Consider the following 25831-nt stretch of genomic DNA (forward strand, 5'->3'; position numbering starts at 1 on the left):
AGGCACAACGATGAAACTTGAGAGAACAATCAAAAATATTTTGTGTGTGTGAGCGTGAGTGTGTGTGCGGGCAAATGCCTTCGCACCTGCGTGAGAAGTCACCTGGGAAGCGTCACCCCCTACACACCCGCGGCTTCAGATACGGGGCTGCATGACACCTCTTTCGTTTCCAGTCATTTCCGGCAAGTGGATTGCATCAACTGTTTTTCTCTCTCTGTGTAGTGATTGCGTCGGTAATATATATGTGTGTGTGCACCTCTCAGAGGGCACAGCACAACAACAGCGCCCCTTGCGAATCAGAAGAACAAGAAAAAGAAGAAGATGCGCCGCAACACCGACCGCTGCCAGCAACGCAAACAAAAAGAGACAACGAGTTCCTCCGTCACGGTGACCAACGCACCGTGCCTCTCTCCACCTGTTCTGTTTTCTGATCCAACCAACACAGACGGCGCATCCGCGGTCATCGAAAGCAACAACATTATCGGCAAATGAAAAAAGGAAGAAAGAAAGAAAGAAGTCACAACGCGTCAACGCAGACGCCCCCAAAGGCGGTGCGGCCGACGAGCTGCGTTGACGATCTGGGCCACACACAACCACACTCACGCACAGACACTCGCACTCCCCGCACTCCCACCCACAGACAGCCGTTTAAATTGTCGACGCGGCACTGCGGCTCAGCTCCCGCATCATCGTCACCAGCGCCGCGTCCCCTGCGGTGATTTGCCTCGCCGCCGCGGCCTCCTGCACCAGCCGCAGCACCTCCTCATCCATCGTCAGCCCGCCCTGTCCACGCACGGCCTCGACCAACTGCGCTTGCACCGCCTCTGCCTTCTCCTGCTTCGCCAGCGTGTCGTTGTACTGCTGCCGGCGCTGCTGACGCAGCTTCTCAAGCGCCGCCTCCTTGTTGCTCATGGCGCTGCGCGAGTCCTGCGACTCGGCGGTGAAGGCTGGCACACCGTCGATGCTGCACTTCGCGTAGACCTGCGTCTCGCTAACGTTCGTCGCCTGCCCGCCAGGGCCGCTGGCGCGGGCCGTCTCGTACTGCACGCCGCAGCGCTTGTCGTTGTGCATCAGCGTGGCAGAGACGAAGGGATGCGCGCTCGTCACGGTAAACGCGGCCCTCCCCCCAGTCCCGCTACTGCTGCTGCTGCTGTTTGGCGGATCACCAGCGGCTGACAGGCGGAGCGCAAACGCGTACCCGTACGGACCAGGCATATCTGTCCACGGCGCCGCTCCGGCCGCCGCCACCACGTGCACCCTGTTGCCGTCACCTGGGATGGACTCCACAGTAAATCCGACGCCCGTGAACACCGCGCGCAGGGCCGCCACATCACCCGTGAAGGACACCACGGCGTCGTAGTTGGCGTGCGGAACGCGGGTCATGACGTACCGCCGCACGACCGCCACGTACGCGCGTGCAGCAGCGCCGTGCTCGTGCCCCGCTGCCGTCCACGCCTCCTGCAGTCGCTGGAGGTAGATGCGCTGCAGATCCGCAAAGGCCTGCTCCGCCGCCTCCTGTCCTGCCTCACCAAGCGCTTCCTTCGCATTGCTACTACCTCCACCGCCACCAGCAGCGGCACTACTCTCACCACCACCACCACTACTGCTGAAGTGGTCGTCTGCGCGAATCGACGTGCACAGACGACTGACATCACTGCAGGCCAGTGAGAACTGCAACAGCGGATCGCGACGGCGCATGCGATCAACTTTGCGCTGCAGCGACCGTAGGGCGTCCTCAGTAGCGCGGTGCCGCTGCTTGAGGGCGGCGTAGGAGGCTGTGCCGGGTGCGGCGCTCGCCTGCGCGGCCGACCTCAACTGGTCCACCTCGTGCTTCAGCTGCCGGTTCGTGTGGGTGAGCTGCTTCACTGCCTTGCTGCTGTCGCGCAGTTCCATGTTCTCAGAAGTCAGGAGCATGACATCCTGCTCTGCCTTTGCCAGCTTACCACGCACGTTCGTCTCTCGTGCGGCGAGGTCGTTGTGCGCCTTGCGCAGCTCGTCCAGGGAGGATTGCGCCGCGTGGTACTTATCACGGTATTCGTTCTTGCGCTGACGAGTGGTGCGGAGTTCGTCGAACAGGGCCTCGATTTCAGGCCCGAGGTTCACCTTCTTTAGCTCGTCCAGCGAGGGCCCAGAGCGGGGTTTGTTGGGTGTTGCGGTGGTGGCATCACGAAAGAGATCACGACGCGCAGATGACGGCGGCGCTGTCGGGCCGCTGTTGTCGTTGCTGGCCGGTGCCGCTGCCGCAGCGGGAGCAGCGCCCTGCATCTTCAGCATCTGCTCCAGCATTGCGGCGTTCTTCTGCGCCATCTTCCCCATGCCAGGGATCCGACTCATCATCTTTTGCATCTCCATCGCCTGCGTCATCAGCTGAGCTTGCTTTTCCTTCGGCTGGCTGTTGAAGAGCTGCTGCAGCGTCTGCATCTGCTGGGCGTTGAACCCGGGCGGAAAGCCAGGTGGCGCGTTTGGCTCCCCTGCAGAGCTGCCGCTGCTGTTGCCCGCCACGACACCAAGCTGCTTCTTTAGGTTGTCAAAGAGGGCTCTTGTGGGGCCGTGGAGGGCTGCCGGCCCGCACGATCGCGTGGCGCTGGCGGCCGCCAGGCTGAGCTGCAGCTGTGACGTGGCGGTACTACGGCGCAGCATTCTCAAAGGAAAGTGGGATGGCAGAACTCCAATGCTTTCACTCGAACGTTTTCTTTTCTTGCCGCTGTGGAGCACAGCACGTGGGAGCACCGTTGTGATGGCGCGCACGTACACGAAAACTTGCCGTTCGCGATGGCGGATGACGCGTATACCTACCCGGAAATATGGGCGCGACCGGGCACACAGACCGCACCTGGGCAGTTGCGGAGGGGATGCCGACACAGCGGTCCGAGTGACTGGACTATGCGGGAACGGAGAGACAGGCGTAGCAAAAGTACGGATAACGCATGAGAATGGAGGGAGTGCATGATGATGATGCTGATGATCCGCGATGGGGTGGTTCAGCAAACAAACAGACAGCAATTGGAAAAGGCACAAGCAGCACGAAATGAACGGCAAGTCGAGCACCCGTGCGCCGTGACACCCATTGGAATGAAGTGAGGAGGCGAAAGTGCTCTGTCACGAATCTCTGCCGACCTGCGGCCTTTTTTCTTCTTCCTTTTCCCATTTTTTTTTTTCATTTGGTCTGTACGTTTCCTTCTTCCCCTTAGCTTTTAAACGGAAAACCACGTGCCAGGTTAAGCACGCGAGATGAAAGGCATGCATGGAGAAGAACAGCCCATTAGAAAAACCTTAAAACAAACAAAAAAGAACTCTGTAACAACAAACCAACGCATCACCCACAAAACATGTCGATTCGTCTGCCTACGTGCACCACGAAGGCCAAGAACGCTTCATCAACAAGAGCTCCAGGTGGAGGCACGCCCTCAAGCGGTCTTTCGGCGAGCAAGGTCGCTCTGCCCCCGCCGTCATACCGCTGTTACGTGGACGGCGTCGTCGTCGTCGACGATGGTGCTGCCGCCACATCCACCGTCGACAGGTCCTTCAGCAGCCCCCACTCCTTTTTCGCCTCCGTCAGCGTCTTCGGGTACTTGGCCGCGTCATCGCGGTGCTCCGTCCAGGTCGCGAGCCCTTCCGCGTTGGGTCCCGTGTACCGCGGGTCCAGTCCGACGTCATCGCCCTCCATGCACCACACCGCCTCCGCCATCAGTCGCCAGCAGCTCGTCTGGTTCGTGAGGAACGATTGCATGGTGTAGACGGTGGTCAGCAGCAGATCCCCCGCCTCGAACGCGGACGAAACGAACGGGTTCACATCGACGATGATCGACGCGCCCGTCACTTCGTCGCGCCCGGCGACCTTCCCAAGCGGCGCCAGCTCGGCTGGGTTTTCCGTGTAGCACCCATCGCCGCGGATCGTGTCGCTCTCCACCTCCCACTGCCCGTACGTCTTCCGCAGCGGGGCGTACGTGTCCTGGCTGTTGCTGCTGCGCACCACGAGCGGCGTGCCCATGTGCAGGGGCGTGTCGTGCAGCGGCACCAGCGCAACGAGGGCCAGCTTTGTGCCGCGGTTGGAGAAGACACTCGGCATGCGAAACCCAAAGGACTCCCTCGGCGCCCCCAGATGCAGCGTCTGCAAGGTGGTGGCCGTAACGGCACCACCGAAGACCTGACGCACCGTCGCCATCACACTCGTGCCGCTGACCGCGTTGCGAATTGCGTCGGTGTGCTGGATGCTGATGGGGGGCAGCTCGCCCGGGGTCGAAGGGTAGGGCACACCGAGAGCAAACCCGTTCTGTGCGACCTGCTTATCGCGGTCTTCGTCTAACGTCCACGCACAGGCGCGCATCTGGTTGGCCAGGTCATCGAGCCCTGCACTGACGACCTCCCGCGGTACGGTGTTTTTGAAGTAGAGGTAGCCGTCCTGGTCAAGACGGTAGCGCAGCTTGGGAGGATCGTAGAAGATGTCGTTGGAGGGCAGAAGGGGCAGCAGCTCCGTGCCGAGGGCGAGGCTGCCGGTGCCGACGGGGTAGCGGAGTTTGCCGTGGAGGAGGAGACGCCCGCACCGCATTACACATATATCCTATCTTCCTTTTCGAGTTGTACACTATCCAAGATTGCGCGAGAGGCGGCGGGCAACGTCGCGGTGGGTGACGAAGGCGCACCGAAGCGACTCCAATGCGGCGACGTCGCAGTTCCTGTACGACTCGCGTGAAGCAAAAAAAAATAATCTTCCTTTTCCCCGCTTAACTGCGTGTTCCACGGGGCCGCGGTGTGCAGTTATGTAAAAAAAACTATAATAGAAGAAGAGACGCGGCGGTGCACCTGCACAAGAGCACTCCACGGCATGCTTCATCGCGCGTTAAAGAGAAAGGGGAAAGGGTGGGATGAAGAGGCGATGAATGCGGCATCCTCATCAATGCTGAGTTGCCAAGACAATACATACCCAATAGGGAAGAGAGACACATCAGCGGTTGTAGTAGGAATGGCAGCGACGGAGAAACACTGATGAAGGGAAGAAAAAAAAAACGCCACCTTTGGAAGACGCAATTAGTCATTTGTAAGGAGCCCTGGCCGATAACCCGCACCCATCAAGCTCGGAGGAGTATCGTTCACATAGATGAAAAGCCCAGCGCCCCACAAACTGCGACGGAGTTCATTCAACGGCACACGCGAAGGACAGACAGAGAAGAGTACGAGCGAGGCTTCTCCTTCCCGCTTACCTTCGCTCCTCCACTCGACAAGAGCAACAACAACAAAAGAAGTGCAGTCGCCGCTCCATACCCTTTACGTACAGTCGATGATCGACATAAAGGAGCCGCCGTAAAGCTGACGGAAGTTCTGTTCGTTGGCCGTGCGGATGCCACAGAGGTCGGACCGCAGCAACACCGCAATGTCGCGCCCCTCATCCCGCAGCACCACCTGCGCCCCGTCCCGCATCTCCTCCACAAACGAGTTCAGCAGCCGGCGGTCGCGGTCGTACTCGCGCCACTGCCGACGCACCGCTCCCGTCTTCACCGCCTCCGCAGACGCGCCGAGGCAGTTCACGCACTGGAAGCTGCCTTGCTCGTGCTTCCACGCGACCATGGTGCCCGTGCCGGTCATAGCGCAGTCCTTTGCACTAACGACGGTCGCGGTGTGCAGGAGGAAACAGCAGCAAAGAAGCGCCACAAGCGTCACTACACCAACGCCGCACGCCCGTCCACCGCGTGATCGTCGACGCCGCGGAGAAGGCTCGAAACTCATCGAAGTTATCAACTGTTATTCGTGTTTTCTTTTCTGGTAAGCACACACTACGATTCCTGTCCAACAGGTTCGAAAGGAAAGCAAAGAAAAAAAACCTCAAAGCGGCAGGGAGAGCCGCTGCTGCTGCGCAGGGCAAGGAGAATTCAAGTGGAGGAAGAGAGAGTTCTTTTCCTTTTTTAAAGGCGATTTCACTGAGCTAGCAAACTCTGTCAAAGTCATGTCTAGAGAGAGGGAGCGTGCGCTGTCCGCTTCTTTCCCTTTCCCAATAAACCTGTCACATGCCGCCTTACCGACATACAGAGACGCCATTTTTTCTCTTTGCGCAATCAGAGCGGCAACAAGAACAATTAGATCAAGAGCCAGCGCCATCGAGAACGTACCGGCAAGTGTCCTTATTCTCTTCGCTTGCGTTGTTCTTTCAGCTTTTCGACTTCGCACTGCACGCCGGAAAGTGTACAGGAGATCATGTGAGCGAGCCATAGGATCAGTGCAACGCAGCGCCACGCTTCGGTACACAGCATAGATGAACAAAGCGTACCCCGCGCAGCACAGCGTAATTCTATATGTGTATGTGCGTCAGCAACAAACAGTAATAATAATAACAAAGAGATGGTGTCTAGTGGGACAGAATTCAGAACGACAACGCCAAAGAAAAAACAACAACCCGCGTTCAATGACAATGAAAGGAGTGAAACGAGGCGACCGTTCTGGAGGGCACAGCGCTTCAATGGAAAAGTTGTCTACGGGGGGAGAAGAACCCAAAACCCAAACGGATCTGAAAAAGGCCAAACGTATATACTGCGCACCTGCACGCTGCAGTGAGGTCAGGGAAATGCAGCCGCAAAGCCATCACGCTTCGCCGGTCGCTACCGTATCGTCCTTGTCGGCTTCACCGTCATCCTCATCGTACGGTGCGTGAAAGTGAACGCTTTTACGCGAGCCGGCGATGCCGTCGGAGCCGCTGGAGGGCCGCCCGCATGAGGCGGGTGTGGACAGGGGGGAGGCGTCGCCAACGGTCGGCCGCGCTCCGCTGGAGGGCGTTCGTGGCTGATCGAACCCCGACGAACGCGAGCTGCGATTCTCGCCCAGACGGGCCGTGCCAGGCGAAGAGGATGGCCCAGGCAACCGAGCCGCATCGCTGTCCTTGTTAGCATCCAACGCGTTCGCGCCGCCCTCACCATGGAATTGTGTGTCGTTCGTATTTCCGTTGCCGTCGCTGCGGTCGACCTCGAGCCGGCGACTGCCGCGTCGCGCACTGCGCTGTTGCTGGCGCTCCGCCGCGGCCATCGTCAACTGCGCAGCTATTAACCGGCGAAAGCTGCGCGGCATGAGCACCAGTGTGGCGGTCGTGTCGTTCACCTTGCACACCCCGACAAGCTGGTGGGCCTCCTCGAACATGTGGTTCCGCAGGGAGATGATGATGAACTGCGCCCCGCGCGCCTGGCGGAGGACGTAGTTCGCCACAATGGACACGTTGCGGAAGTCGAGCGCCGCGTCGATCTCGTCCATGACGTAGATGGGCGTTGGCTTGATGTAGTGCAGGGCGAAGATGAGCGCCAGACTGGCGAGGGTCTTCTCCCCACCCGACAGGTTCGATATCTGCTTCCACGACTTCTTCGGCGGGCGTACCACAAAGTTGATCCCTTCGAAAGGATCGTTCACATCGACCAGCTCCACATCCGCGTCGCCGCCGTGCGTCAGCAGCTGGTACACCTCCTTCAGCCGCGTGCGAATCAGCTCGAACGCGGTCATGAACGCCACTCGACGTGTTTCTTTGAGCGTCATCAGCTCCTGTTCCGCCTCGTCGGACACCGCCTTCTTCGCCTCGTAGTAGGCCTTTGCTTGACGGTGCGCCAGATCCCGCTCGCGCCACAGCGCGACGGCGCGGAAGTCGATCTCGCTGTGCAGGCGGCGAGTCTCCTCACTCAGCGCCTTCGCGAGGTGCACCGACCGGTCGTAGTCACAGCCGTCCAGTTCGGCTGGGGAGAGGCGAAAGGTCATATGGCGCACCTCGATGTGCGGGCGCTTTGCAGCTCGTGCGGTAGGAGAGGAGGAGGAGAGGGACGCTGTCGATTGCTGTGAGGGGCGCTGACGGTCACTGCCGCGACAACGCGCGTGGGCTCGGACCCGCTTACGGCTGCTGACTTCCCTGCTCGTTTGATTCTCCTCCTCCACCTCTGCCTCTTCTTCCGATGCCGTCTCCTCTTTCTCGTCTTCCTCGTCATCGTCCTTCCTACTGCTCTTACCGTCGTCGCCGCCCTCCCCCGCGTCGCCGCTGAGCTGCAGCGTCTCTACGCCGTACAACTCCGCATTCTCGCGTATCTTTTCCTCGCAGCCCTCAATCTTCTGCTGGAACTTCGAGAGTTCCTGCAACGCATCGGCGATCTTCGCAGCTTCGGTTTGGCGGTAGCGCTGCTCGTCGTCCAGCCTCTTCTGCGCGTTCAGGGCGGCGCCGTTGATGAGAGGAATGGCGGCCCGTGCGTCCTCGGCGGCTGCCTGCGCGTTCGCCAGCTGCGCCTCTGCCCCGTTCAGCTCCTTCACCAGCACCTCCAGCGCCTCCACGCACTCCTTTACGTTCTCCTTCACGTTGTCCTGCATCTCCTCGTCCAACTTCTTCAGCTGCTTCTCGTACTCGACGAGGTCGGTGCGCTTCCGCTCCTGGGTGGCGCGGTGCTTCTGGGCGAGACGACGGCAGGCGCGCAGGCTGCCCTCCTCCGCCTCGACCCGTTCCTGCTGCATCGCCAGCGCCGCGTTCACCTCGGCAAATCGAGCACCGCCGGCCTCGTCCACCGCCTTCTCCAACGCCACGACGTCCGCGTGGTGGGCGATGCGAGACTTTTCCGCCTTCTCCAGCGCCGTCTCGCACGCCGACACCGCCGCCTCGCACGCGGACCGGTTGGCCTGATACTTCTCTGTTGCCTGCGCCAGCTCCGCCCGCAGCGACGCCACGCGTGCGACGTCGCCGTCGAGCTTCGCGACGAGCGCGTTTAGCTCCCGCCGCATCTTCCGCACCTGCTCCGGCGAGGTCTGCGACTCCTGCTCATGCAGTTGGTGCAGCCGCACGTTCAGCGCCCGCTCCTCCTCGGCGGCGTTGATGAGGTCGTGCTGCAGCCGCTCGAGGTCGTCCTTGATCGCCTGCTTGTCTTGCGGCGAGCGGGCGGCCTTCAGCTTCGCCCCGCGTGGGGCAGCACCGCCGCCGGTGATTGCCCCCGTCGGCTCCACCAATTCCCCCTTCACCGTCACCACACGATACCGCTGCCCCGGACCCCCATTGCTTTTGCTACCGTTGTTGCCGCCGCCGCCCCCGAAGGCAGTTTCACGAGCTTCGGTGAGCGTCTCGACCACCAACGTGTCCCGCACCGCTTGATAGAAGACGGAGCGAAACTTCGAGTTGGTGGGCTGAACGAGATCAAAGAGCCGCCGCGCCTTCGCGTTCGGGCAGGTGAAGGGCGCCGCCATGCGCGAGCCCATTTCCCGCTCCACCTCGCTCACCACCATCATCGTGGCACGGCCGATGTTGTGCTGCTTCAGCAGCTCCAGCGCCGCTGTCGCGGTGGCGCGATCCTCGACGACGTGGAAGCCCCACGCGTTGCTCGCGACACCCGCCGCGACGTCGTAGGCGTCATCGATGCGGCCGAGCTGACGCAGCGTGCCGTAGTAGCCCTTCAACGATCGCTGCGCCAGCAGAAACTCCATCGCCCGGTCATCGGCCTCGCCGTCTCGGTAGCTGTTCTTCAGCTCCTGGATCGCGTTGTTGATGGCGTACTTGCGCCGCGCACTCTCACCAATTTGGTCCTGCAGACGCAGCACCTCTTCTTGGAGGTCTTTGCGGTCTGCATCACGCAGCTGCTGCTCCAACTCCTTCACACGTGCCTCCCCACGCGCGGTAGACGCTTCCACCTCTTCCAGCTGCTGCTGTTTGCGGGACGCCGTACCGGACAAGTCCTGTAGGCGGCTCTGCGCCGTTCGCAGCTGCTCCTTGGCCTCCGTGACAGCCCGCTCATACGGCGCGAACTGCTGCTTCTTTTCCTCAAGCGACTGCCGCAGCGGGCGCAGCTGTGGGAGGAGCTTCTCGGCCATCGCGTCGTACTCGCTCTGCAGCGACACAACGGCCGCAGCCGCTTCATCTTGGTTCTGCTGATGGATCGCCGCCTCGCGCTCCGCGTCCTGCTGGTGCAGGAGGGCCCTCTGCAGCTCCTCCTTCGCCTTGCGCAGTTGATCCAGCACTTTCTTCCTTGCCTTCTCTTCCTGATCGGCGCCCGACTTCACTTGCTCCAGTTGGGTCTCCGCCGCTTGCTTCTTCGTCCGCACCCCGTCGCGGGTCTTCTGCGCTGCGGCAACGTTCCTCTTGGCCGTCACGGAGGCTTCCTCGGCCTGCGCCTTCTCCTCACGCTTCTGCACCACCGCCGCCTCCATCGCGGCGATGCGCTCATCGATCTCCTGCAGCAGCCGTCGGGGTTCCTCCAGCTTGTCCTCAATGCCGCGCATGCGCAGCTGGCACATCACAATCAACGTCTTCTGCAGCTGGTTGTCTTTGGTCACGAAAGACAGGGTGGAGTTCTTCGCGTCGTCGAGGGCCTCGCGCTCGGCCTTCAGCTTCCGCTCCTTATCGAGGGCCTCCAGCCGCGCCAGCTGCGCCGTCTCGGCCGCCGCGGTGAGGCCGGAAATGCGCTGCACGTACTCGTTTGTGCCGATCAAATCGTCCAGGTACTCGAGCAGACCCTCCTCGCCCTCCTTCTCCGCCTTGGGCTTCATCAGCGCGATCTGCTCCACCTCGCCCTGGAGGATGAGAAAGCGGTTGTGCTCGAGGTCGACGCCGTGGGCGATGAGGCATTCCATTACCTCCTTCTGCGTGCTGCGGGCGCCGTCGATGTAGTACTGGGAGACGCCGCTCCGGTACACCTCGCGCCGGATGCGCAGCTCGCTGTTCGGCACCTCCTGCCGCTGCTCCGGGTCCTTCTCCTCCGCAGCGGTCTCCCGCACACGAATAAAGTTCACCGTCACGGACGCGTAGGAGAGGTTCGGGTGCGCGGCGGAGTTGTGAATCACCTCCGCCAGTTTGTCCAGTCGCAACTTCTTCGCATTGCGGCCAAACACAAACAACATCGAGTCAATCACATTCGACTTGCCAGACCCGTTCGGCCCGATCACGGCGGTGAAGGTTTTGTGGAAGGGGCCAATGCGATGCTGACCAAAGTAGGACTTGAAGTTCTCCACATCGATGTCGCGCACAACGAGGCGGGTGTGGGGGGTGGCGTCGTACGCGGCGGCGGCGGCGGCGGCATCGTCGTCGCGCTGCGGCGGGTGGGCGGTGAAACCGATCGGAGACGCGGAGGGCACAGCTTGAATCAGCTCCAGTTCCGTTCCGCTGGTGCGAGTGGAGGAAGGATCTACAGACTGGTGAGACGGACAGAGGGCGGCGGTGTCCTCTCCGTCGCTTGTCTCCGATACTGCGTTGGAGAACGATTCCGCGTCTGATGGCGACGGAGGGGAATCGCTAGCGCTTTTATCGTCCTCATCTTCTTCTGCATCTTGCACCTCTATTCTTGCCCTCTTCACCGCTGACCCAGCATGAGTGTGCGAAGCCACAGCACCCGTGGTCGCTTCCGGCGCATCGTTGTGGCTGTTGTTGGTGTGTGCATCCCCACCATTCTGCACCGCCTCCGCTTCCCCACTGCGTCGCTGTGGCGGCTGCTCTTCTGCATCTTCCTCCTCCACGCGCTCTTTCTTCAGCGCCGCACCGACTCGCTCCTCGGCCTTCGCGGGCTGACGGCTTCTTCCTCGCCTTGGTGGCATCGTTAAATCTACAAGACCGAAACCGCGAAGCAACAACGGCGCTGCGAATAAGACACGACTATCACCCCTGTTGAATCCCCGGGAAGTGGGGGAAAAAAGGTTGTGTGTGTGTGTGTGTGTGTGTGTCAAGAGCGGTATGGATCGGTGCCGCTATTGCGGTGCGGCTCGACAGGCGGCGGAGAATAAGAAGGCGCAGAAGAAAGTAGTTGCGTGCGTGGGCTTGGATACGGTATAGGAGTGGAAAGACGCGTTCTGAATCCACCGAGAATACACATATATCTACGGTCTATTTTTGTCTTGTCTATCTATGTACGTGTATGAGCGAAGCAACTTGCGAATGGGTTCTGTCTGCCCTCGACTGATGAGAGAGAGAGAGAGAGGAACGTGAGACAGCACATTTGTGCCAATGGATCGGAAGTGAGGAAAAGGGAGAAAGTCGGCGGAAACAAAAGCAGGCCAAATATAAAGTACCGCGTTGCGGGGTTCGATGACTCCGCTGCGTAGCAGTAAAAACAAAAAAAGAACGGAACATTCTTCACATCACCATTTCCATACGACATATGTTATTACTATTCCTATTTTTTTTACAGGGAGCAACGAGTCGCTTTGACAGCTACGTCCATGATCCTTAGTTTTATATATTTCTTGGCACTTGTACTTGTGTCGGTGTTTGTAGTGTCTGTGAGTCGATGAGCCCATACGACAGTGCCACAACATGACGCACACCGCATGCACAACACGAAGGTAAAGACAGGCAAAAGGCACTACCACATCCACCACGGCATCGGCAGGCTAACCGCATCTTCAACAATTGAGTAAGCCGACAGACATAGGCTCCACCGCAAGCCCCACGAACAGCGCACCGATACGGGCTTCAAACACACCGCAAACGGGAAAAAAAGTAGTCGCCCTTCCGGCACTCACCAATACCGAATAAGCGCACGTGAAAACAATTGGTGGCGTCTGCGACTATGCTATTGTTGTACGACCAACCAAGGCACCAATCACGCAAGAGATATCACGCGAGAAGAAAAGAAAGCTTTTCCGTTGATCCGACACTTGGAACATGTAAACAAGGCCATAAAAAAACCCCGAATCTGCTGTCTAACAAACGAACGCCGTCATTAGCCTGTGAAGTAAACAGAGAAAGAAAAAGCGAAGAACTTACACAAGCAAAGCGCACTATCTGCCACAGCTCCACCAAGTCTCGACCACCCTTCAAGCCAGAACACACGCACATCGGTCGGCCACCCCCACAGGGTTGGCCAGTGCGGCTGGGAGGAAGGTGGACTGCGCGTCCAGACGCACCGGCGGCATCAGCGTCGCGGCGGCTGCTCCGTCCTCGTCGACGGTTCATTCGCCCTTCCCGCCAAAAGCATTCCCCACACTCCGCCGCGCACCGCCGACCGCCACTGGTTCAGTCCCGTGTATATATGTAGGTAGCTTGAGTACACGGAGTTCGAATCAGGGTTGCGGGTTCATACAAATGCCTCGATTTTGACATCATCTGAGGCGGTCGGCGGCGGCACACCTTCGCAGCCGTCCGGCGCGGACACACACGTAGACACACACACACACACACACAAGAAAAAGCACGGCAAGCACGCGTCGCAGGCGTGGCACGCCGGCGGCTCTCGCGAGCCCGATTGAGGCGGTTGTACGGCACCAAGTATAGTAGAGTCCGCTGCCTCACCCACGGAGCTGGCTTAACGATGGCATCACGCCTCGCAGGGCACACGACACGCGTGCGCGCCCGTCTTCTCTCGGACAGCACAGGTGCAGGCGAAATGATGGGGGTAGAATAGCACTTCGACTGTGTTTTCGCTGGCCTTCGCACCGCACACACGCACACAGCAACACACAAGCGCGCATGCACGCTCAGCTCTTGCCCCGCTGGGTATCCTGTGAAACAGCATCGAGGGTATATAATTGCCGCCAAGGGACCTTGAATGCGTGGCGTGTGACACAAACGGCACCGTCATCATCGTCGTCATTAGCATCTCCCAAGAGCAAGTCCGCCGATAGATCAATGGATCGTGTTCCGCAACGGTGCTACTCCTGGTTCGCTCCACAGCTCCGCCAAGTCTCGACCACCCTTCAAGCCAGAACATACGCACATCGGTCGGCCACCCCCACAGGGTTGGCCAGTGCGGCTGGGAGGAAGGTGGACTGCGCGTCCAGACGCACCGGCGGCATCAGCGTCGCGGCGGCTGCTCCGTCCTCGTCGACGGTACATTCGCCCTTCCCGCCAAAAGCATTCCCCACACTCCGCCGCGCACCGCCGACCGCCACTGGTTCAGTCCCGTGTATATATGTAGGTAGCTTGAGTACACGGAGTTCGAATCAGGGTTGCGGGTTCATACAAATGCCTCGATTTTGACATCATCTGAGGCGGTCGGCGGCGGCACACCTTCGCAGCCGTCCGGCGCGGACACACACGTAGACACACACACACACACACACAAGAAAAAGCACGGCAAGCACGCGTCGCAGGCGTGGCACGCCGGCGGCTCTCGCGAGCCCGATTGAGGCGGTTGTACGGCACCAAGTATAGTAGAGTCCGCTGCCTCACCCACGGAGCTGGCTTAACGATGGCATCACGCCTCGCAGGGCACACGACACGCGTGCGCGCCCGTCTTCTCTCGGACAGCACAGGTGCAGGCGAAATGATGGGGGTAGAATAGCACTTCGACTGTGTTTTCGCTGGCCTTCGCACCGCACACACGCACACAGCAACACACAAGCGCGCATGCACGCTCAGCTCTTGCCCCGCTGGGTATCCTGTGAAACAGCATCGAGGGTATATAATTGCCGCCAAGGGACCTTGAATGCGTGGCGTGTGACACAAACGGCACCGTCATCATCGTCGTCATTAGCATCTCCCAAGAGCAAGTCCGCCGATAGATCAATGGATCGTGTTCCGCAACGGTGCTACTCCTGGTTCGCTCCACAGCTCCGCCAAGTCTCGACCACCCTTCAAGCCAGAACATACGCACATCGGTCGGCCACCCCCACAGGGTTGGCCAGTGCGGCTGGGAGGAAGGTGGACTGCGCGTCCAGACGCACCGGCGGCATCAGCGTCGCGGCGGCTGCTCCGTCCTCGTCGACGGTACATTCGCCCTTCCCGCCAAAAGCATTCCCCACACTCCGCCGCGCACCGCCGACCGCCACTGGTTCAGTCCCGTGTATATATGTAGGTAGCTTGAGTACACGGAGTTCGAATCAGGGTTGCGGGTTCATACAAATGCCTCGATTTTGACATCATCTGAGGCGGTCGGCGGCGGCACACCTTCGCAGCCGTCCGGCGCGGACACACACGTAGACACACACACACACACACACAAGAAAAAGCACGGCAAGCACGCGTCGCAGGCGTGGCACGCCGGCGGCTCTCGCGAGCCCGATTGAGGCGGTTGTACGGCACCAAGTATAGTAGAGTCCGCTGCCTCACCCACGGAGCTGGCTTAACGATGGCATCACGCCTCGCAGGGCACACGACACGCGTGCGCGCCCGTCTTCTCTCGGACAGCACAGGTGCAGGCGAAATGATGGGGGTAGAATAGCACTTCGACTGTGTTTTCGCTGGCCTTCGCACCGCACACACGCACACAGCAACACACAAGCGCGCATGCACGCTCAGCTCTTGCCCCGCTGGGTATCCTGTGAAACAGCATCGAGGGTATATAATTGCCGCCAAGGGACCTTGAATGCGTGGCGTGTGACACAAACGGCACCGTCATCATCGTCGTCATTAGCATCTCCCAAGAGCAAGTCCGCCGATAGATCAATGGATCGTGTTCCGCAACGGTGCTACTCCTGGTTCGCTCCACAGTGTGTGTGGGCTAGGCCTACGTGACGGTGACGGTGCGCACGCGTGATGCATCTCATTTAATTATACACCTGAAGCCCCGTGCTACTGACGATAACCGGATTGACTGACGGTGCGTACGTTCCGTGCCGCTGCGTGCGCTGCACGGATTCCGTGGTGCCCGCGACGTGGTGGGGCCACACTCCGCCGCGCACCGCCGACCGCCACTGGTTCAGTCCCGTGTATATATGTAGGTAGCTTGAGTACACGGAGTTCGAATCAGGGTTGCGGGTTCATACAAATGCCTCGATTTTGACATCATCTGAGGCGGTCGGCGGCGGCACACCTTCGCAGCCGTCCGGCGCGGACACACACGTAGACACACACACACACACACACAAGAAAAAGCACGGCAAGCACGCGTCGCAGGCGTGGCACGCCGGCGGCTCTCGCGAGCCCGATTGAGGCGGTTGTACGGCACCAAGTATAGTAGAGTCCGCTGCCTCACCCACGGAGCTGGCTTAACGATGGCATCACGCCTCGCAGGGCACACGACACGCGTGCGCGCCCGTCTTCTCTCGGACAGCACAGGTGCAGGCGAAATGATGGGGGTAGAATAGCACTTCGACTGTGTTTTCGCTGGCCTTCGCACCGCACACACGCACACAGCAACACACAAGCGCGCATGCACGCTCAGCTCTTGCCCCGCTGGGTATCCTGTGAAACAGCATCGAGGGTATATAATTGCCGCCAAGGGACCTTGAATGCGTGGCGTGTGACACAAACGGCACCGTCATCATCGTCGTCATTAGCATCTCCCAAGAGCAAGTCCGCCGATAGATCAATGGATCGTGTTCCGCAACGGTGCTACTCCTGGTTCGCTCCACAGTGTGTGTGGGCTAGGCCTACGTGACGGTGACGGTGCGCACGCGTGATGCATCTCATTTAATTATACACCTGAAGCCCCGTGCTACTGACGATAACCGGATTGACTGACGGTGCGTACGTTCCGTGCCGCTGCGTGCGCTGCACGGATTCCGTGGTGCCCGCGACGTGGTGGGGCCACACTCCGCCGCGCACCGCCGACCGCCACTGGTTCAGTCCCGTGTATATATGTAGGTAGCTTGAGTACACGGAGTTCGAATCAGGGTTGCGGGTTCATACAAATGCCTCGATTTTGACATCATCTGAGGCGGTCGGCGGCGGCACACCTTCGCAGCCGTCCGGCGCGGACACACACGTAGACACACACACACACACACACAAGAAAAAGCACGGCAAGCACGCGTCGCAGGCGTGGCACGCCGGCGGCTCTCGCGAGCCCGATTGAGGCGGTTGTACGGCACCAAGTATAGTAGAGTCCGCTGCCTCACCCACGGAGCTGGCTTAACGATGGCATCACGCCTCGCAGGGCACACGACACGCGTGCGCGCCCGTCTTCTCTCGGACAGCACAGGTGCAGGCGAAATGATGGGGGTAGAATAGCACTTCGACTGTGTTTTCGCTGGCCTTCGCACCGCACACACGCACACAGCAACACACAAGCGCGCATGCACGCTCAGCTCTTGCCCCGCTGGGTATCCTGTGAAACAGCATCGAGGGTATATAATTGCCGCCAAGGGACCTTGAATGCGTGGCGTGTGACACAAACGGCACCGTCATCATCGTCGTCATTAGCATCTCCCAAGAGCAAGTCCGCCGATAGATCAATGGATCGTGTTCCGCAACGGTGCTACTCCTGGTTCGCTCCACAGTGTGTGTGGGCTAGGCCTACGTGACGGTGACGGTGCGCACGCGTGATGCATCTCATTTAATTATACACCTGAAGCCCCGTGCTACTGACGATAACCGGATTGACTGACGGTGCGTACGTTCCGTGCCGCTGCGTGCGCTGCACGGATTCCGTGGTGCCCGCGACGTGGTGGGGCCACACTCCGCCGCGCACCGCCGACCGCCACTGGTTCAGTCCCGTGTATATATGTAGGTAGCTTGAGTACACGGAGTTCGAATCAGGGTTGCGGGTTCATACAAATGCCTCGATTTTGACATCATCTGAGGCGGTCGGCGGCGGCACACCTTCGCAGCCGTCCGGCGCGGACACACACGTAGACACACACACACACACACACAAGAAAAAGCACGGCAAGCACGCGTCGCAGGCGTGGCACGCCGGCGGCTCTCGCGAGCCCGATTGAGGCGGTTGTACGGCACCAAGTATAGTAGAGTCCGCTGCCTCACCCACGGAGCTGGCTTAACGATGGCATCACGCCTCGCAGGGCACACGACACGCGTGCGCGCCCGTCTTCTCTCGGACAGCACAGGTGCAGGCGAAATGATGGGGGTAGAATAGCACTTCGACTGTGTTTTCGCTGGCCTTCGCACCGCACACACGCACACAGCAACACACAAGCGCGCATGCACGCTCAGCTCTTGCCCCGCTGGGTATCCTGTGAAACAGCATCGAGGGTATATAATTGCCGCCAAGGGACCTTGAATGCGTGGCGTGTGACACAAACGGCACCGTCATCATCGTCGTCATTAGCATCTCCCAAGAGCAAGTCCGCCGATAGATCAATGGATCGTGTTCCGCAACGGTGCTACTCCTGGTTCGCTCCACAGTGTGTGTGGGCTAGGCCTACGTGACGGTGACGGTGCGCACGCGTGATGCATCTCATTTAATTATACACCTGAAGCCCCGTGCTACTGACGATAACCGGATTGACTGACGGTGCGTACGTTCCGTGCCGCTGCGTGCGCTGCACGGATTCCGTGGTGCCCGCGACGTGGTGGGGCCACACTCCGCCGCGCACCGCCGACCGCCACTGGTTCAGTCCCGTGTATATATGTAGGTAGCTTGAGTACACGGAGTTCGAATCAGGGTTGCGGGTTCATACAAATGCCTCGATTTTGACATCATCTGAGGCGGTCGGCGGCGGCACACCTTCGCAGCCGTCCGGCGCGGACACACACGTAGACACACACACACACACACACAAGAAAAAGCACGGCAAGCACGCGTCGCAGGCGTGGCACGCCGGCGGCTCTCGCGAGCCCGATTGAGGCGGTTGTACGGCACCAAGTATAGTAGAGTCCGCTGCCTCACCCACGGAGCTGGCTTAACGATGGCATCACGCCTCGCAGGGCACACGACACGCGTGCGCGCCCGTCTTCTCTCGGACAGCACAGGTGCAGGCGAAATGATGGGGGTAGAATAGCACTTCGACTGTGTTTTCGCTGGCCTTCGCACCGCACACACGCACACAGCAACACACAAGCGCGCATGCACGCTCAGCTCTTGCCCCGCTGGGTATCCTGTGAAACAGCATCGAGGGTATATAATTGCCGCCAAGGGACCTTGAATGCGTGGCGTGTGACACAAACGGCACCGTCATCATCGTCGTCATTAGCATCTCCCAAGAGCAAGTCCGCCGATAGATCAATGGATCGTGTTCCGCAACGGTGCTACTCCTGGTTCGCTCCACAGTGTGTGTGGGCTAGGCCTACGTGACGGTGACGGTGCGCACGCGTGATGCATCTCATTTAATTATACACCTGAAGCCCCGTGCTACTGACGATAACCGGATTGACTGACGGTGCGTACGTTCCGTGCCGCTGCGTGCGCTGCACGGATTCCGTGGTGCCCGCGACGTGGTGGGGCCACACTCCGCCGCGCACCGCCGACCGCCACTGGTTCAGTCCCGTGTATATATGTAGGTAGCTTGAGTACACGGAGTTCGAATCAGGGTTGCGGGTTCATACAAATGCCTCGATTTTGACATCATCTGAGGCGGTCGGCGGCGGCACACCTTCGCAGCCGTCCGGCGCGGACACACACGTAGACACACACACACACACACACAAGAAAAAGCACGGCAAGCACGCGTCGCAGGCGTGGCACGCCGGCGGCTCTCGCGAGCCCGATTGAGGCGGTTGTACGGCACCAAGTATAGTAGAGTCCGCTGCCTCACCCACGGAGCTGGCTTAACGATGGCATCACGCCTCGCAGGGCACACGACACGCGTGCGCGCCCGTCTTCTCTCGGACAGCACAGGTGCAGGCGAAATGATGGGGGTAGAATAGCACTTCGACTGTGTTTTCGCTGGCCTTCGCACCGCACACACGCACACAGCAACACACAAGCGCGCATGCACGCTCAGCTCTTGCCCCGCTGGGTATCCTGTGAAACAGCATCGAGGGTATATAATTGCCGCCAAGGGACCTTGAATGCGTGGCGTGTGACACAAACGGCACCGTCATCATCGTCGTCATTAGCATCTCCCAAGAGCAAGTCCGCCGATAGATCAATGGATCGTGTTCCGCAACGGTGCTACTCCTGGTTCGCTCCACAGTGTGTGTGGGCTAGGCCTACGTGACGGTGACGGTGCGCACGCGTGATGCATCTCATTTAATTATACACCTGAAGCCCCGTGCTACTGACGATAACCGGATTGACTGACGGTGCGTACGTTCCGTGCCGCTGCGTGCGCTGCACGGATTCCGTGGTGCCCGCGACGTGGTGGGGCCACACTCCGCCGCGCACCGCCGACCGCCACTGGTTCAGTCCCGTGTATATATGTAGGTAGCTTGAGTACACGGAGTTCGAATCAGGGTTGCGGGTTCATACAAATGCCTCGATTTTGACATCATCTGAGGCGGTCGGCGGCGGCACACCTTCGCAGCCGTCCGGCGCGGACACACACGTAGACACACACACACACACACACAAGAAAAAGCACGGCAAGCACGCGTCGCAGGCGTGGCACGCCGGCGGCTCTCGCGAGCCCGATTGAGGCGGTTGTACGGCACCAAGTATAGTAGAGTCCGCTGCCTCACCCACGGAGCTGGCTTAACGATGGCATCACGCCTCGCAGGGCACACGACACGCGTGCGCGCCCGTCTTCTCTCGGACAGCACAGGTGCAGGCGAAATGATGGGGGTAGAATAGCACTTCGACTGTGTTTTCGCTGGCCTTCGCACCGCACACACGCACACAGCAACACACAAGCGCGCATGCACGCTCAGCTCTTGCCCCGCTGGGTATCCTGTGAAACAGCATCGAGGGTATATAATTGCCGCCAAGGGACCTTGAATGCGTGGCGTGTGACACAAACGGCACCGTCATCATCGTCGTCATTAGCATCTCCCAAGAGCAAGTCCGCCGATAGATCAATGGATCGTGTTCCGCAACGGTGCTACTCCTGGTTCGCTCCACAGTGTGTGTGGGCTAGGCCTACGTGACGGTGACGGTGCGCACGCGTGATGCATCTCATTTAATTATACACCTGAAGCCCCGTGCTACTGACGATAACCGGATTGACTGACGGTGCGTACGTTCCGTGCCGCTGCGTGCGCTGCACGGATTCCGTGGTGCCCGCGACGTGGTGGGGCCACACTCCGCCGCGCACCGCCGACCGCCACTGGTTCAGTCCCGTGTATATATGTAGGTAGCTTGAGTACACGGAGTTCGAATCAGGGTTGCGGGTTCATACAAATGCCTCGATTTTGACATCATCTGAGGCGGTCGGCGGCGGCACACCTTCGCAGCCGTCCGGCGCGGACACACACGTAGACACACACACACACACACACAAGAAAAAGCACGGCAAGCACGCGTCGCAGGCGTGGCACGCCGGCGGCTCTCGCGAGCCCGATTGAGGCGGTTGTACGGCACCAAGTATAGTAGAGTCCGCTGCCTCACCCACGGAGCTGGCTTAACGATGGCATCACGCCTCGCAGGGCACACGACACGCGTGCGCGCCCGTCTTCTCTCGGACAGCACAGGTGCAGGCGAAATGATGGGGGTAGAATAGCACTTCGACTGTGTTTTCGCTGGCCTTCGCACCGCACACACGCACACAGCAACACACAAGCGCGCATGCACGCTCAGCTCTTGCCCCGCTGGGTATCCTGTGAAACAGCATCGAGGGTATATAATTGCCGCCAAGGGACCTTGAATGCGTGGCGTGTGACACAAACGGCACCGTCATCATCGTCGTCATTAGCATCTCCCAAGAGCAAGTCCGCCGATAGATCAATGGATCGTGTTCCGCAACGGTGCTACTCCTGGTTCGCTCCACAGTGTGTGTGGGCTAGGCCTACGTGACGGTGACGGTGCGCACGCGTGATGCATCTCATTTAATTATACACCTGAAGCCCCGTGCTACTGACGATAACCGGATTGACTGACGGTGCGTACGTTCCGTGCCGCTGCGTGCGCTGCACGGATTCCGTGGTGCCCGCGACGTGGTGGGGCCACACTCCGCCGCGCACCGCCGACCGCCACTGGTTCAGTCCCGTGTATATATGTAGGTAGCTTGAGTACACGGAGTTCGAATCAGGGTTGCGGGTTCATACAAATGCCTCGATTTTGACATCATCTGAGGCGGTCGGCGGCGGCACACCTTCGCAGCCGTCCGGCGCGGACACACACGTAGACACACACACACACACACACAAGAAAAAGCACGGCAAGCACGCGTCGCAGGCGTGGCACGCCGGCGGCTCTCGCGAGCCCGATTGAGGCGGTTGTACGGCACCAAGTATAGTAGAGTCCGCTGCCTCACCCACGGAGCTGGCTTAACGATGGCATCACGCCTCGCAGGGCACACGACACGCGTGCGCGCCCGTCTTCTCTCGGACAGCACAGGTGCAGGCGAAATGATGGGGGTAGAATAGCACTTCGACTGTGTTTTCGCTGGCCTTCGCACCGCACACACGCACACAGCAACACACAAGCGCGCATGCACGCTCAGCTCTTGCCCCGCTGGGTATCCTGTGAAACAGCATCGAGGGTATATAATTGCCGCCAAGGGACCTTGAATGCGTGGCGTGTGACACAAACGGCACCGTCATCATCGTCGTCATTAGCATCTCCCAAGAGCAAGTCCGCCGATAGATCAATGGATCGTGTTCCGCAACGGTGCTACTCCTGGTTCGCTCCACAGTGTGTGTGGGCTAGGCCTACGTGACGGTGACGGTGCGCACGCGTGATGCATCTCATTTAATTATACACCTGAAGCCCCGTGCTACTGACGATAACCGGATTGACTGACGGTGCGTACGTTCCGTGCCGCTGCGTGCGCTGCACGGATTCCGTGGTGCCCGCGACGTGGTGGGGCCACACTCCGCCGCGCACCGCCGACCGCCACTGGTTCAGTCCCGTGTATATATGTAGGTAGCTTGAGTACACGGAGTTCGAATCAGGGTTGCGGGTTCATACAAATGCCTCGATTTTGACATCATCTGAGGCGGTCGGCGGCGGCACACCTTCGCAGCCGTCCGGCGCGGACACACACGTAGACACACACACACACACACACAAGAAAAAGCACGGCAAGCACGCGTCGCAGGCGTGGCACGCCGGCGGCTCTCGCGAGCCCGATTGAGGCGGTTGTACGGCACCAAGTATAGTAGAGTCCGCTGCCTCACCCACGGAGCTGGCTTAACGATAACAGGTGGAATGTGTTTTCTTTTTATAGGCTGTGTTAAACCATTGTCGGGGAAGTGTGCCCGACCTATGCCGTAAAGAAAGGGCTCTTTCCCACGGCAATAAAGAAAAGAGATCGAAGGAAGAGAGTGAAAGGGCAGCGGGTCGTAAGGGGAGGATTGTGGTGGTGGGAGCGAAGTGTGTGTTAACCAACACATGGGGCAATCTCTTGTTATCTGGTGAAGGAAATTATCGGACTGTGGGGTAGTCTGCTCTTTTTGCTGATGGGGATGCGCTGACGTGCGGGCGTTGGCGAAGAGTCGTGGTGTGATCTCCTCTCACTAGTAGGACGTGCGCTGCGCTCTTTCGCCCTGGGAGGTGTGTGTGTGTGTGTGTGTGTATGGCCGCAGGGCTGCACAGCACACCGTGTGTGTGTGACCGCTGTCTTCCAGGAGAAGAACGTGTAGAAGTGATTGGATTTCTTCGCGGGCGCGTTACTAATGACTGCCTAACGAAATGAGATATATATATATATATAGAAAAGAAGAAAACACCACCCCTCGCCTACGCGAGACCGAGACTGTCTCACAACGCAATACAAATGAAGCTGTCGGAAAACGAAGAAGATCACAAACAACAGCTGCCACACGTCATCATCGAGCACAGCCAAAACAACAACAACAAAAAGACAAGGATGATTGAAGGCACGACCCGCTTCACCGTGTCCAGTCCATCCGCCACCGGTGGATGCATCAGGTACGGCCAAATGAACCATTATGACAGAAATCGGCATCAACACAAGCGCGAGCGCATCCCGCACACCTCTCTCGATAAGATGACGACGCACCACGCTGACCAGACACCGGAAAAAAATAACCTTGTCCGCAGCGGTGGTGGCGTGCAACACGCCGCAAACCGATTGAAAAACTACTCCGGCGCAACCCGGAGCTTCGCAAGAGGAGCCCAGCGCAGAAAGCAATCATGAAAGATTCTGCTTTCATTTCCTTACTATGCCGTCTGCTGCATGAACTCCCAGCGCTGCACCATGATCTTCTGGGTGCACAGCAACGCCTCCTTCGCCACCTCGGGATTGGTATGCGACATGAGGGACATCACGCGCTCCTTCACGCCGGCCATCGCCGCGAGGGTGAGGAGATTGCGTCCCGTCGGGTGATAGCGGATGATCTCGCCCAGGTCGTGGCAGGCCACCGCCAGCGTCACTTCATTCTTCGACTCCCGCAGCGTCTTGCCCAGCGCCACCAGCACCTCGTAGTTGTTGTCCTCCACTTTCTCCGCGTTTTCTTTCCAGAACTTAGCGCTCGTGTGCACCGGTGTCCACTCGAGCACGCCACTCAGCACCTCGCCGCGGTACTGCGAGAAGCTTGTGAGGACTTGCATGGACTTCTCCAGCGCCGCGTTGAGGTGCTCGACCATGACGCTGATGTCCTCGTCACCGAACTTGCGGCGGAACAGCTGACCGAGGGTCTTGATCATGCCCACACTCACCATCTCCGCTACGAGCGACGGGCCCTTCTTGAAGGTGCTGATCTGCTCCGCGGTGTCGCCCTGGTGGAGACGACCGAGGACTTGGATACTCTCATCTACCCACTCGTCCGAGAGCGGGTTCAGCATTTGGTTCATGTACTTGCGCTCCGCCTCCACCATGTTCAGCAGCGTCATCAGCGTCACCCGCACGCACTTTTCCTTCTGCACTCGCTGCAGAACGCGGTGCAGCTGCGGGATCATTCGCTCGCGCACCAGCAGCACGATGCCCTCGTACTCGAACGACAGCAGCCATGACAGCAGCAGGCTCTCGTAGATGATCTGAATGATGCCGGCGGAGTCGCTCGACACGATGTCGGTCAGCAGGCGCGGAATGCACGAGACGATGTCCTCCTGGAAGAAGAGCCGGCGGTAATCCTTGCGGCGGGCCAGCTGCACACAGGCCTGCACCGTGAACTCCACATCCGCCACCTGCAACGTCTCCGGGGCAAAGGTGTGACGTGCCAAGGAGAAGAACTCTTTAAACGAGCCCTCGTTGCCTTCGTAGGTGCCGAAGCGCAGCGCCGTCGCCGCAAGATAAATCGCCGGGTTCGAAATCCCGAGCGTTTCGTTGTGCGTCGAGGCGATCTGCAGCAGCAGCGAGGCCGGGTGCCCGCCAAACTGCTTCTGTAGATCATCACGACCGAGCTGGGCGCCAATGACATGGTCGGCGAACACCAAATCTGCCAGGAAGCGCAGCGCGTAGCCTAAGATGTGCTCGGCGTGGGTGCCGGCGCAGACGCGGAAGAGCGCGATGGCGAGCGCCTCCTCGCGGCCGCCGACGAGAGACGTGACGAGCTCTTCATCCAGACGGTTTGTGAAGAGCTGCTCCAGCAGGCGGATCGTGCTCTCATCGAGCAGCTGCAGCTGACGGACAAGGCTGACGGTGTCCGCGGCGTCGGCGGAGAGGGCGGGCATCGTTGCTGGATTTAAAACAAGCAGAAGACAAAACAACCGAAAACAGAAGGCCGGATACGATAGAGCTCGGTTGGGGTTGCTCCGAAGGAAATGAAAACACACGCAAGAGAAGAGGAAACGAAAGAGTTATGCTGGGGATCAAAAAACTGCAACGCTGACGCCTCAACGTTATTTCGCTGCTGATGATGATGATGGGATAGATTTGCGTATGAGCCGGAGAGGCCGAGATGAAGGGAAGAGAGACGAGGAACCACAAAAAGTGAAGGTGGTTTTGAGAAAAGTGATGAAGGTGGTGAGGAACGCCAAAGACTCCGCTGCAGAGATAAGGCAGAGAAAGAAGAACAGAACAAGAAAACCCTCAACCACGTAATACCAATAATGGAGGTTGTTGCTCCACCGTTGACGCGGTCAAGGAACACATGACCAAACGCAAACGCACACACATTCCCATGCAGCAGCGTTGACGTGCGGGGTGATTTTTAGGGGTAGCTGCACAAAACAAAGAATTCAATGAGAGTCGGCAATAAGCAACTCCTTGTGCTTTTCGAAAACAAACAAACAAAAGCCTGTTCGTGATGAAAGCATTTGGGGGAAAAAGAAAAGGTACACTCATACAG

The 25831-nt window shown here is 59.3% G+C and overlaps 6 protein-coding genes and 54 non-coding genes across 62 annotated transcripts; all 60 read right to left on the bottom strand.

Annotated features, from left to right (window-relative positions):
* Positions 1-648: 648 nt before the first annotated feature.
* ABB37_06450 (putative mitochondrial hypothetical protein) lies at positions 649-2882 on the bottom strand (the record flags this gene model as incomplete). 2 transcript variants are annotated; one of them, XM_015804776.1, is made up of 1 exon in its annotated part: positions 649-2882. In XM_015804776.1, exon 1 carries the CDS (start codon positions 2638-2640, stop codon positions 649-651), a length of 1992 nt encoding a protein of 663 aa, XP_015656754.1. In that variant the 5' UTR covers positions 2641-2882. The 2 variants fall into 2 exon arrangements, with proteins under 2 accessions (XP_015656754.1, XP_015656753.1); XM_015804775.1 differs by having other exon boundaries at positions 649-2877.
* A 578-nt stretch (positions 2883-3460) lies between these two features.
* ABB37_06451 (putative mitochondrial hypothetical protein) lies at positions 3461-4829 on the bottom strand (the record flags this gene model as incomplete). The annotated part of the gene is made up of 1 exon (XM_015804777.1): positions 3461-4829. The coding sequence occupies exon 1, from the start codon at positions 4547-4549 to the stop codon at positions 3461-3463; it is 1089 nt and encodes a 362-aa protein (XP_015656755.1). The 5' UTR covers positions 4550-4829.
* A 436-nt stretch (positions 4830-5265) lies between these two features.
* ABB37_06452 (hypothetical protein) lies at positions 5266-5848 on the bottom strand (the record flags this gene model as incomplete). Of its 2 annotated transcripts, none has more annotated exons than XM_015804779.1 (1): positions 5266-5848. In XM_015804779.1, exon 1 carries the CDS (start codon positions 5581-5583, stop codon positions 5266-5268), a length of 318 nt encoding a protein of 105 aa, XP_015656757.1. In that variant the 5' UTR covers positions 5584-5848. The 2 variants fall into 2 exon arrangements, with proteins under 2 accessions (XP_015656757.1, XP_015656756.1); XM_015804778.1 differs by having other exon boundaries at positions 5266-5781.
* Positions 5849-6573: 725 nt separating this feature from the next.
* On the bottom strand, positions 6574-11879 carry ABB37_06453 (hypothetical protein; the record flags this gene model as incomplete). The annotated part of the gene is made up of 1 exon (XM_015804780.1): positions 6574-11879. The coding sequence occupies exon 1, from the start codon at positions 11518-11520 to the stop codon at positions 6574-6576; it is 4947 nt and encodes a 1648-aa protein (XP_015656758.1). The 5' UTR covers positions 11521-11879.
* Positions 11880-12937: 1058 nt separating this feature from the next.
* Positions 12938-13026, bottom strand: ABB37_06530. Its single transcript, XR_001548692.1, has one exon. It is a non-coding gene; the product is annotated as a snoRNA (small nucleolar RNA).
* A 124-nt stretch (positions 13027-13150) lies between these two features.
* Positions 13151-13222, bottom strand: ABB37_06531. Its single transcript, XR_001548693.1, has one exon. It is a non-coding gene; the product is annotated as a snoRNA (small nucleolar RNA).
* Positions 13223-13280: 58 nt separating this feature from the next.
* Positions 13281-13347, bottom strand: ABB37_06532. Its single transcript, XR_001548694.1, has one exon. It is a non-coding gene; the product is annotated as a snoRNA (small nucleolar RNA).
* A 64-nt stretch (positions 13348-13411) lies between these two features.
* Positions 13412-13479, bottom strand: ABB37_06533. Its single transcript, XR_001548695.1, has one exon. It is a non-coding gene; the product is annotated as a snoRNA (small nucleolar RNA).
* Positions 13480-13519: 40 nt separating this feature from the next.
* Positions 13520-13584, bottom strand: ABB37_06534. Its single transcript, XR_001548696.1, has one exon. It is a non-coding gene; the product is annotated as a snoRNA (small nucleolar RNA).
* A 232-nt stretch (positions 13585-13816) lies between these two features.
* ABB37_06535 lies at positions 13817-13905 on the bottom strand. The gene has a single exon (XR_001548697.1). It is a non-coding gene; the product is annotated as a snoRNA (small nucleolar RNA).
* Positions 13906-14029: 124 nt separating this feature from the next.
* ABB37_06536 lies at positions 14030-14101 on the bottom strand. The gene has a single exon (XR_001548698.1). It is a non-coding gene; the product is annotated as a snoRNA (small nucleolar RNA).
* A 16-nt stretch (positions 14102-14117) lies between these two features.
* On the bottom strand, positions 14118-14510 carry ABB37_06454 (unspecified product; the record flags this gene model as incomplete). Its single annotated transcript, XM_015804781.1, has 1 exon — positions 14118-14510. The coding sequence occupies one exon, from the start codon at positions 14508-14510 to the stop codon at positions 14118-14120; it is 393 nt and encodes a 130-aa protein (XP_015656759.1).
* A 185-nt stretch (positions 14511-14695) lies between these two features.
* On the bottom strand, positions 14696-14784 carry ABB37_06540. The gene has a single exon (XR_001548699.1). It is a non-coding gene; the product is annotated as a snoRNA (small nucleolar RNA).
* A 124-nt stretch (positions 14785-14908) lies between these two features.
* ABB37_06541 lies at positions 14909-14980 on the bottom strand. Its single transcript, XR_001548700.1, has one exon. It is a non-coding gene; the product is annotated as a snoRNA (small nucleolar RNA).
* A 58-nt stretch (positions 14981-15038) lies between these two features.
* Positions 15039-15105, bottom strand: ABB37_06542. Its single transcript, XR_001548701.1, has one exon. It is a non-coding gene; the product is annotated as a snoRNA (small nucleolar RNA).
* A 64-nt stretch (positions 15106-15169) lies between these two features.
* ABB37_06543 lies at positions 15170-15237 on the bottom strand. Its single transcript, XR_001548702.1, has one exon. It is a non-coding gene; the product is annotated as a snoRNA (small nucleolar RNA).
* A 40-nt stretch (positions 15238-15277) lies between these two features.
* Positions 15278-15342, bottom strand: ABB37_06544. The gene has a single exon (XR_001548703.1). It is a non-coding gene; the product is annotated as a snoRNA (small nucleolar RNA).
* A 218-nt stretch (positions 15343-15560) lies between these two features.
* Positions 15561-15649, bottom strand: ABB37_06545. Its single transcript, XR_001548704.1, has one exon. It is a non-coding gene; the product is annotated as a snoRNA (small nucleolar RNA).
* A 124-nt stretch (positions 15650-15773) lies between these two features.
* On the bottom strand, positions 15774-15845 carry ABB37_06546. The gene has a single exon (XR_001548705.1). It is a non-coding gene; the product is annotated as a snoRNA (small nucleolar RNA).
* A 58-nt stretch (positions 15846-15903) lies between these two features.
* Positions 15904-15970, bottom strand: ABB37_06547. Its single transcript, XR_001548706.1, has one exon. It is a non-coding gene; the product is annotated as a snoRNA (small nucleolar RNA).
* A 64-nt stretch (positions 15971-16034) lies between these two features.
* ABB37_06548 lies at positions 16035-16102 on the bottom strand. The gene has a single exon (XR_001548707.1). It is a non-coding gene; the product is annotated as a snoRNA (small nucleolar RNA).
* Positions 16103-16142: 40 nt separating this feature from the next.
* Positions 16143-16207, bottom strand: ABB37_06549. Its single transcript, XR_001548708.1, has one exon. It is a non-coding gene; the product is annotated as a snoRNA (small nucleolar RNA).
* Positions 16208-16425: 218 nt separating this feature from the next.
* ABB37_06550 lies at positions 16426-16514 on the bottom strand. The gene has a single exon (XR_001548709.1). It is a non-coding gene; the product is annotated as a snoRNA (small nucleolar RNA).
* Positions 16515-16638: 124 nt separating this feature from the next.
* On the bottom strand, positions 16639-16710 carry ABB37_06551. Its single transcript, XR_001548710.1, has one exon. It is a non-coding gene; the product is annotated as a snoRNA (small nucleolar RNA).
* A 58-nt stretch (positions 16711-16768) lies between these two features.
* ABB37_06552 lies at positions 16769-16835 on the bottom strand. Its single transcript, XR_001548711.1, has one exon. It is a non-coding gene; the product is annotated as a snoRNA (small nucleolar RNA).
* Positions 16836-16899: 64 nt separating this feature from the next.
* ABB37_06553 lies at positions 16900-16967 on the bottom strand. Its single transcript, XR_001548712.1, has one exon. It is a non-coding gene; the product is annotated as a snoRNA (small nucleolar RNA).
* Positions 16968-17007: 40 nt separating this feature from the next.
* ABB37_06554 lies at positions 17008-17072 on the bottom strand. Its single transcript, XR_001548713.1, has one exon. It is a non-coding gene; the product is annotated as a snoRNA (small nucleolar RNA).
* A 218-nt stretch (positions 17073-17290) lies between these two features.
* On the bottom strand, positions 17291-17379 carry ABB37_06555. Its single transcript, XR_001548714.1, has one exon. It is a non-coding gene; the product is annotated as a snoRNA (small nucleolar RNA).
* A 124-nt stretch (positions 17380-17503) lies between these two features.
* ABB37_06556 lies at positions 17504-17575 on the bottom strand. Its single transcript, XR_001548715.1, has one exon. It is a non-coding gene; the product is annotated as a snoRNA (small nucleolar RNA).
* Positions 17576-17633: 58 nt separating this feature from the next.
* Positions 17634-17700, bottom strand: ABB37_06557. The gene has a single exon (XR_001548716.1). It is a non-coding gene; the product is annotated as a snoRNA (small nucleolar RNA).
* A 64-nt stretch (positions 17701-17764) lies between these two features.
* Positions 17765-17832, bottom strand: ABB37_06558. The gene has a single exon (XR_001548717.1). It is a non-coding gene; the product is annotated as a snoRNA (small nucleolar RNA).
* A 40-nt stretch (positions 17833-17872) lies between these two features.
* On the bottom strand, positions 17873-17937 carry ABB37_06559. Its single transcript, XR_001548718.1, has one exon. It is a non-coding gene; the product is annotated as a snoRNA (small nucleolar RNA).
* A 218-nt stretch (positions 17938-18155) lies between these two features.
* Positions 18156-18244, bottom strand: ABB37_06560. The gene has a single exon (XR_001548719.1). It is a non-coding gene; the product is annotated as a snoRNA (small nucleolar RNA).
* Positions 18245-18368: 124 nt separating this feature from the next.
* ABB37_06561 lies at positions 18369-18440 on the bottom strand. Its single transcript, XR_001548720.1, has one exon. It is a non-coding gene; the product is annotated as a snoRNA (small nucleolar RNA).
* Positions 18441-18498: 58 nt separating this feature from the next.
* Positions 18499-18565, bottom strand: ABB37_06562. The gene has a single exon (XR_001548721.1). It is a non-coding gene; the product is annotated as a snoRNA (small nucleolar RNA).
* Positions 18566-18629: 64 nt separating this feature from the next.
* Positions 18630-18697, bottom strand: ABB37_06563. The gene has a single exon (XR_001548722.1). It is a non-coding gene; the product is annotated as a snoRNA (small nucleolar RNA).
* Positions 18698-18737: 40 nt separating this feature from the next.
* On the bottom strand, positions 18738-18802 carry ABB37_06564. The gene has a single exon (XR_001548723.1). It is a non-coding gene; the product is annotated as a snoRNA (small nucleolar RNA).
* Positions 18803-19020: 218 nt separating this feature from the next.
* ABB37_06565 lies at positions 19021-19109 on the bottom strand. Its single transcript, XR_001548724.1, has one exon. It is a non-coding gene; the product is annotated as a snoRNA (small nucleolar RNA).
* A 124-nt stretch (positions 19110-19233) lies between these two features.
* Positions 19234-19305, bottom strand: ABB37_06566. Its single transcript, XR_001548725.1, has one exon. It is a non-coding gene; the product is annotated as a snoRNA (small nucleolar RNA).
* A 58-nt stretch (positions 19306-19363) lies between these two features.
* ABB37_06567 lies at positions 19364-19430 on the bottom strand. Its single transcript, XR_001548726.1, has one exon. It is a non-coding gene; the product is annotated as a snoRNA (small nucleolar RNA).
* Positions 19431-19494: 64 nt separating this feature from the next.
* ABB37_06568 lies at positions 19495-19562 on the bottom strand. Its single transcript, XR_001548727.1, has one exon. It is a non-coding gene; the product is annotated as a snoRNA (small nucleolar RNA).
* Positions 19563-19602: 40 nt separating this feature from the next.
* ABB37_06569 lies at positions 19603-19667 on the bottom strand. The gene has a single exon (XR_001548728.1). It is a non-coding gene; the product is annotated as a snoRNA (small nucleolar RNA).
* Positions 19668-19885: 218 nt separating this feature from the next.
* ABB37_06570 lies at positions 19886-19974 on the bottom strand. The gene has a single exon (XR_001548729.1). It is a non-coding gene; the product is annotated as a snoRNA (small nucleolar RNA).
* A 124-nt stretch (positions 19975-20098) lies between these two features.
* On the bottom strand, positions 20099-20170 carry ABB37_06571. The gene has a single exon (XR_001548730.1). It is a non-coding gene; the product is annotated as a snoRNA (small nucleolar RNA).
* Positions 20171-20228: 58 nt separating this feature from the next.
* On the bottom strand, positions 20229-20295 carry ABB37_06572. The gene has a single exon (XR_001548731.1). It is a non-coding gene; the product is annotated as a snoRNA (small nucleolar RNA).
* A 64-nt stretch (positions 20296-20359) lies between these two features.
* Positions 20360-20427, bottom strand: ABB37_06573. Its single transcript, XR_001548732.1, has one exon. It is a non-coding gene; the product is annotated as a snoRNA (small nucleolar RNA).
* A 40-nt stretch (positions 20428-20467) lies between these two features.
* On the bottom strand, positions 20468-20532 carry ABB37_06574. Its single transcript, XR_001548733.1, has one exon. It is a non-coding gene; the product is annotated as a snoRNA (small nucleolar RNA).
* A 218-nt stretch (positions 20533-20750) lies between these two features.
* ABB37_06575 lies at positions 20751-20839 on the bottom strand. The gene has a single exon (XR_001548734.1). It is a non-coding gene; the product is annotated as a snoRNA (small nucleolar RNA).
* A 124-nt stretch (positions 20840-20963) lies between these two features.
* Positions 20964-21035, bottom strand: ABB37_06576. The gene has a single exon (XR_001548735.1). It is a non-coding gene; the product is annotated as a snoRNA (small nucleolar RNA).
* Positions 21036-21093: 58 nt separating this feature from the next.
* ABB37_06577 lies at positions 21094-21160 on the bottom strand. The gene has a single exon (XR_001548736.1). It is a non-coding gene; the product is annotated as a snoRNA (small nucleolar RNA).
* A 64-nt stretch (positions 21161-21224) lies between these two features.
* On the bottom strand, positions 21225-21292 carry ABB37_06578. Its single transcript, XR_001548737.1, has one exon. It is a non-coding gene; the product is annotated as a snoRNA (small nucleolar RNA).
* A 40-nt stretch (positions 21293-21332) lies between these two features.
* Positions 21333-21397, bottom strand: ABB37_06579. The gene has a single exon (XR_001548738.1). It is a non-coding gene; the product is annotated as a snoRNA (small nucleolar RNA).
* A 218-nt stretch (positions 21398-21615) lies between these two features.
* Positions 21616-21704, bottom strand: ABB37_06580. Its single transcript, XR_001548739.1, has one exon. It is a non-coding gene; the product is annotated as a snoRNA (small nucleolar RNA).
* A 124-nt stretch (positions 21705-21828) lies between these two features.
* ABB37_06581 lies at positions 21829-21900 on the bottom strand. Its single transcript, XR_001548740.1, has one exon. It is a non-coding gene; the product is annotated as a snoRNA (small nucleolar RNA).
* Positions 21901-21958: 58 nt separating this feature from the next.
* On the bottom strand, positions 21959-22025 carry ABB37_06582. The gene has a single exon (XR_001548741.1). It is a non-coding gene; the product is annotated as a snoRNA (small nucleolar RNA).
* Positions 22026-22089: 64 nt separating this feature from the next.
* Positions 22090-22157, bottom strand: ABB37_06583. Its single transcript, XR_001548742.1, has one exon. It is a non-coding gene; the product is annotated as a snoRNA (small nucleolar RNA).
* Positions 22158-22197: 40 nt separating this feature from the next.
* ABB37_06584 lies at positions 22198-22262 on the bottom strand. Its single transcript, XR_001548743.1, has one exon. It is a non-coding gene; the product is annotated as a snoRNA (small nucleolar RNA).
* A 218-nt stretch (positions 22263-22480) lies between these two features.
* ABB37_06585 lies at positions 22481-22569 on the bottom strand. Its single transcript, XR_001548744.1, has one exon. It is a non-coding gene; the product is annotated as a snoRNA (small nucleolar RNA).
* Positions 22570-22693: 124 nt separating this feature from the next.
* On the bottom strand, positions 22694-22765 carry ABB37_06586. The gene has a single exon (XR_001548745.1). It is a non-coding gene; the product is annotated as a snoRNA (small nucleolar RNA).
* A 997-nt stretch (positions 22766-23762) lies between these two features.
* On the bottom strand, positions 23763-25394 carry ABB37_06455 (putative ATP synthase; the record flags this gene model as incomplete). The annotated part of the gene is made up of 1 exon (XM_015804782.1): positions 23763-25394. The coding sequence occupies exon 1, from the start codon at positions 25212-25214 to the stop codon at positions 23763-23765; it is 1452 nt and encodes a 483-aa protein (XP_015656760.1). The 5' UTR covers positions 25215-25394.
* Between the last annotated feature and the right edge of the window lie 437 nt (positions 25395-25831).

Source organism: Leptomonas pyrrhocoris (assembly GCF_001293395.1).
Source record: "Leptomonas pyrrhocoris isolate H10 chromosome Unknown, whole genome shotgun sequence".
Lineage (NCBI taxonomy): Eukaryota > Euglenozoa > Kinetoplastea > Trypanosomatida > Trypanosomatidae > Leptomonas > Leptomonas pyrrhocoris.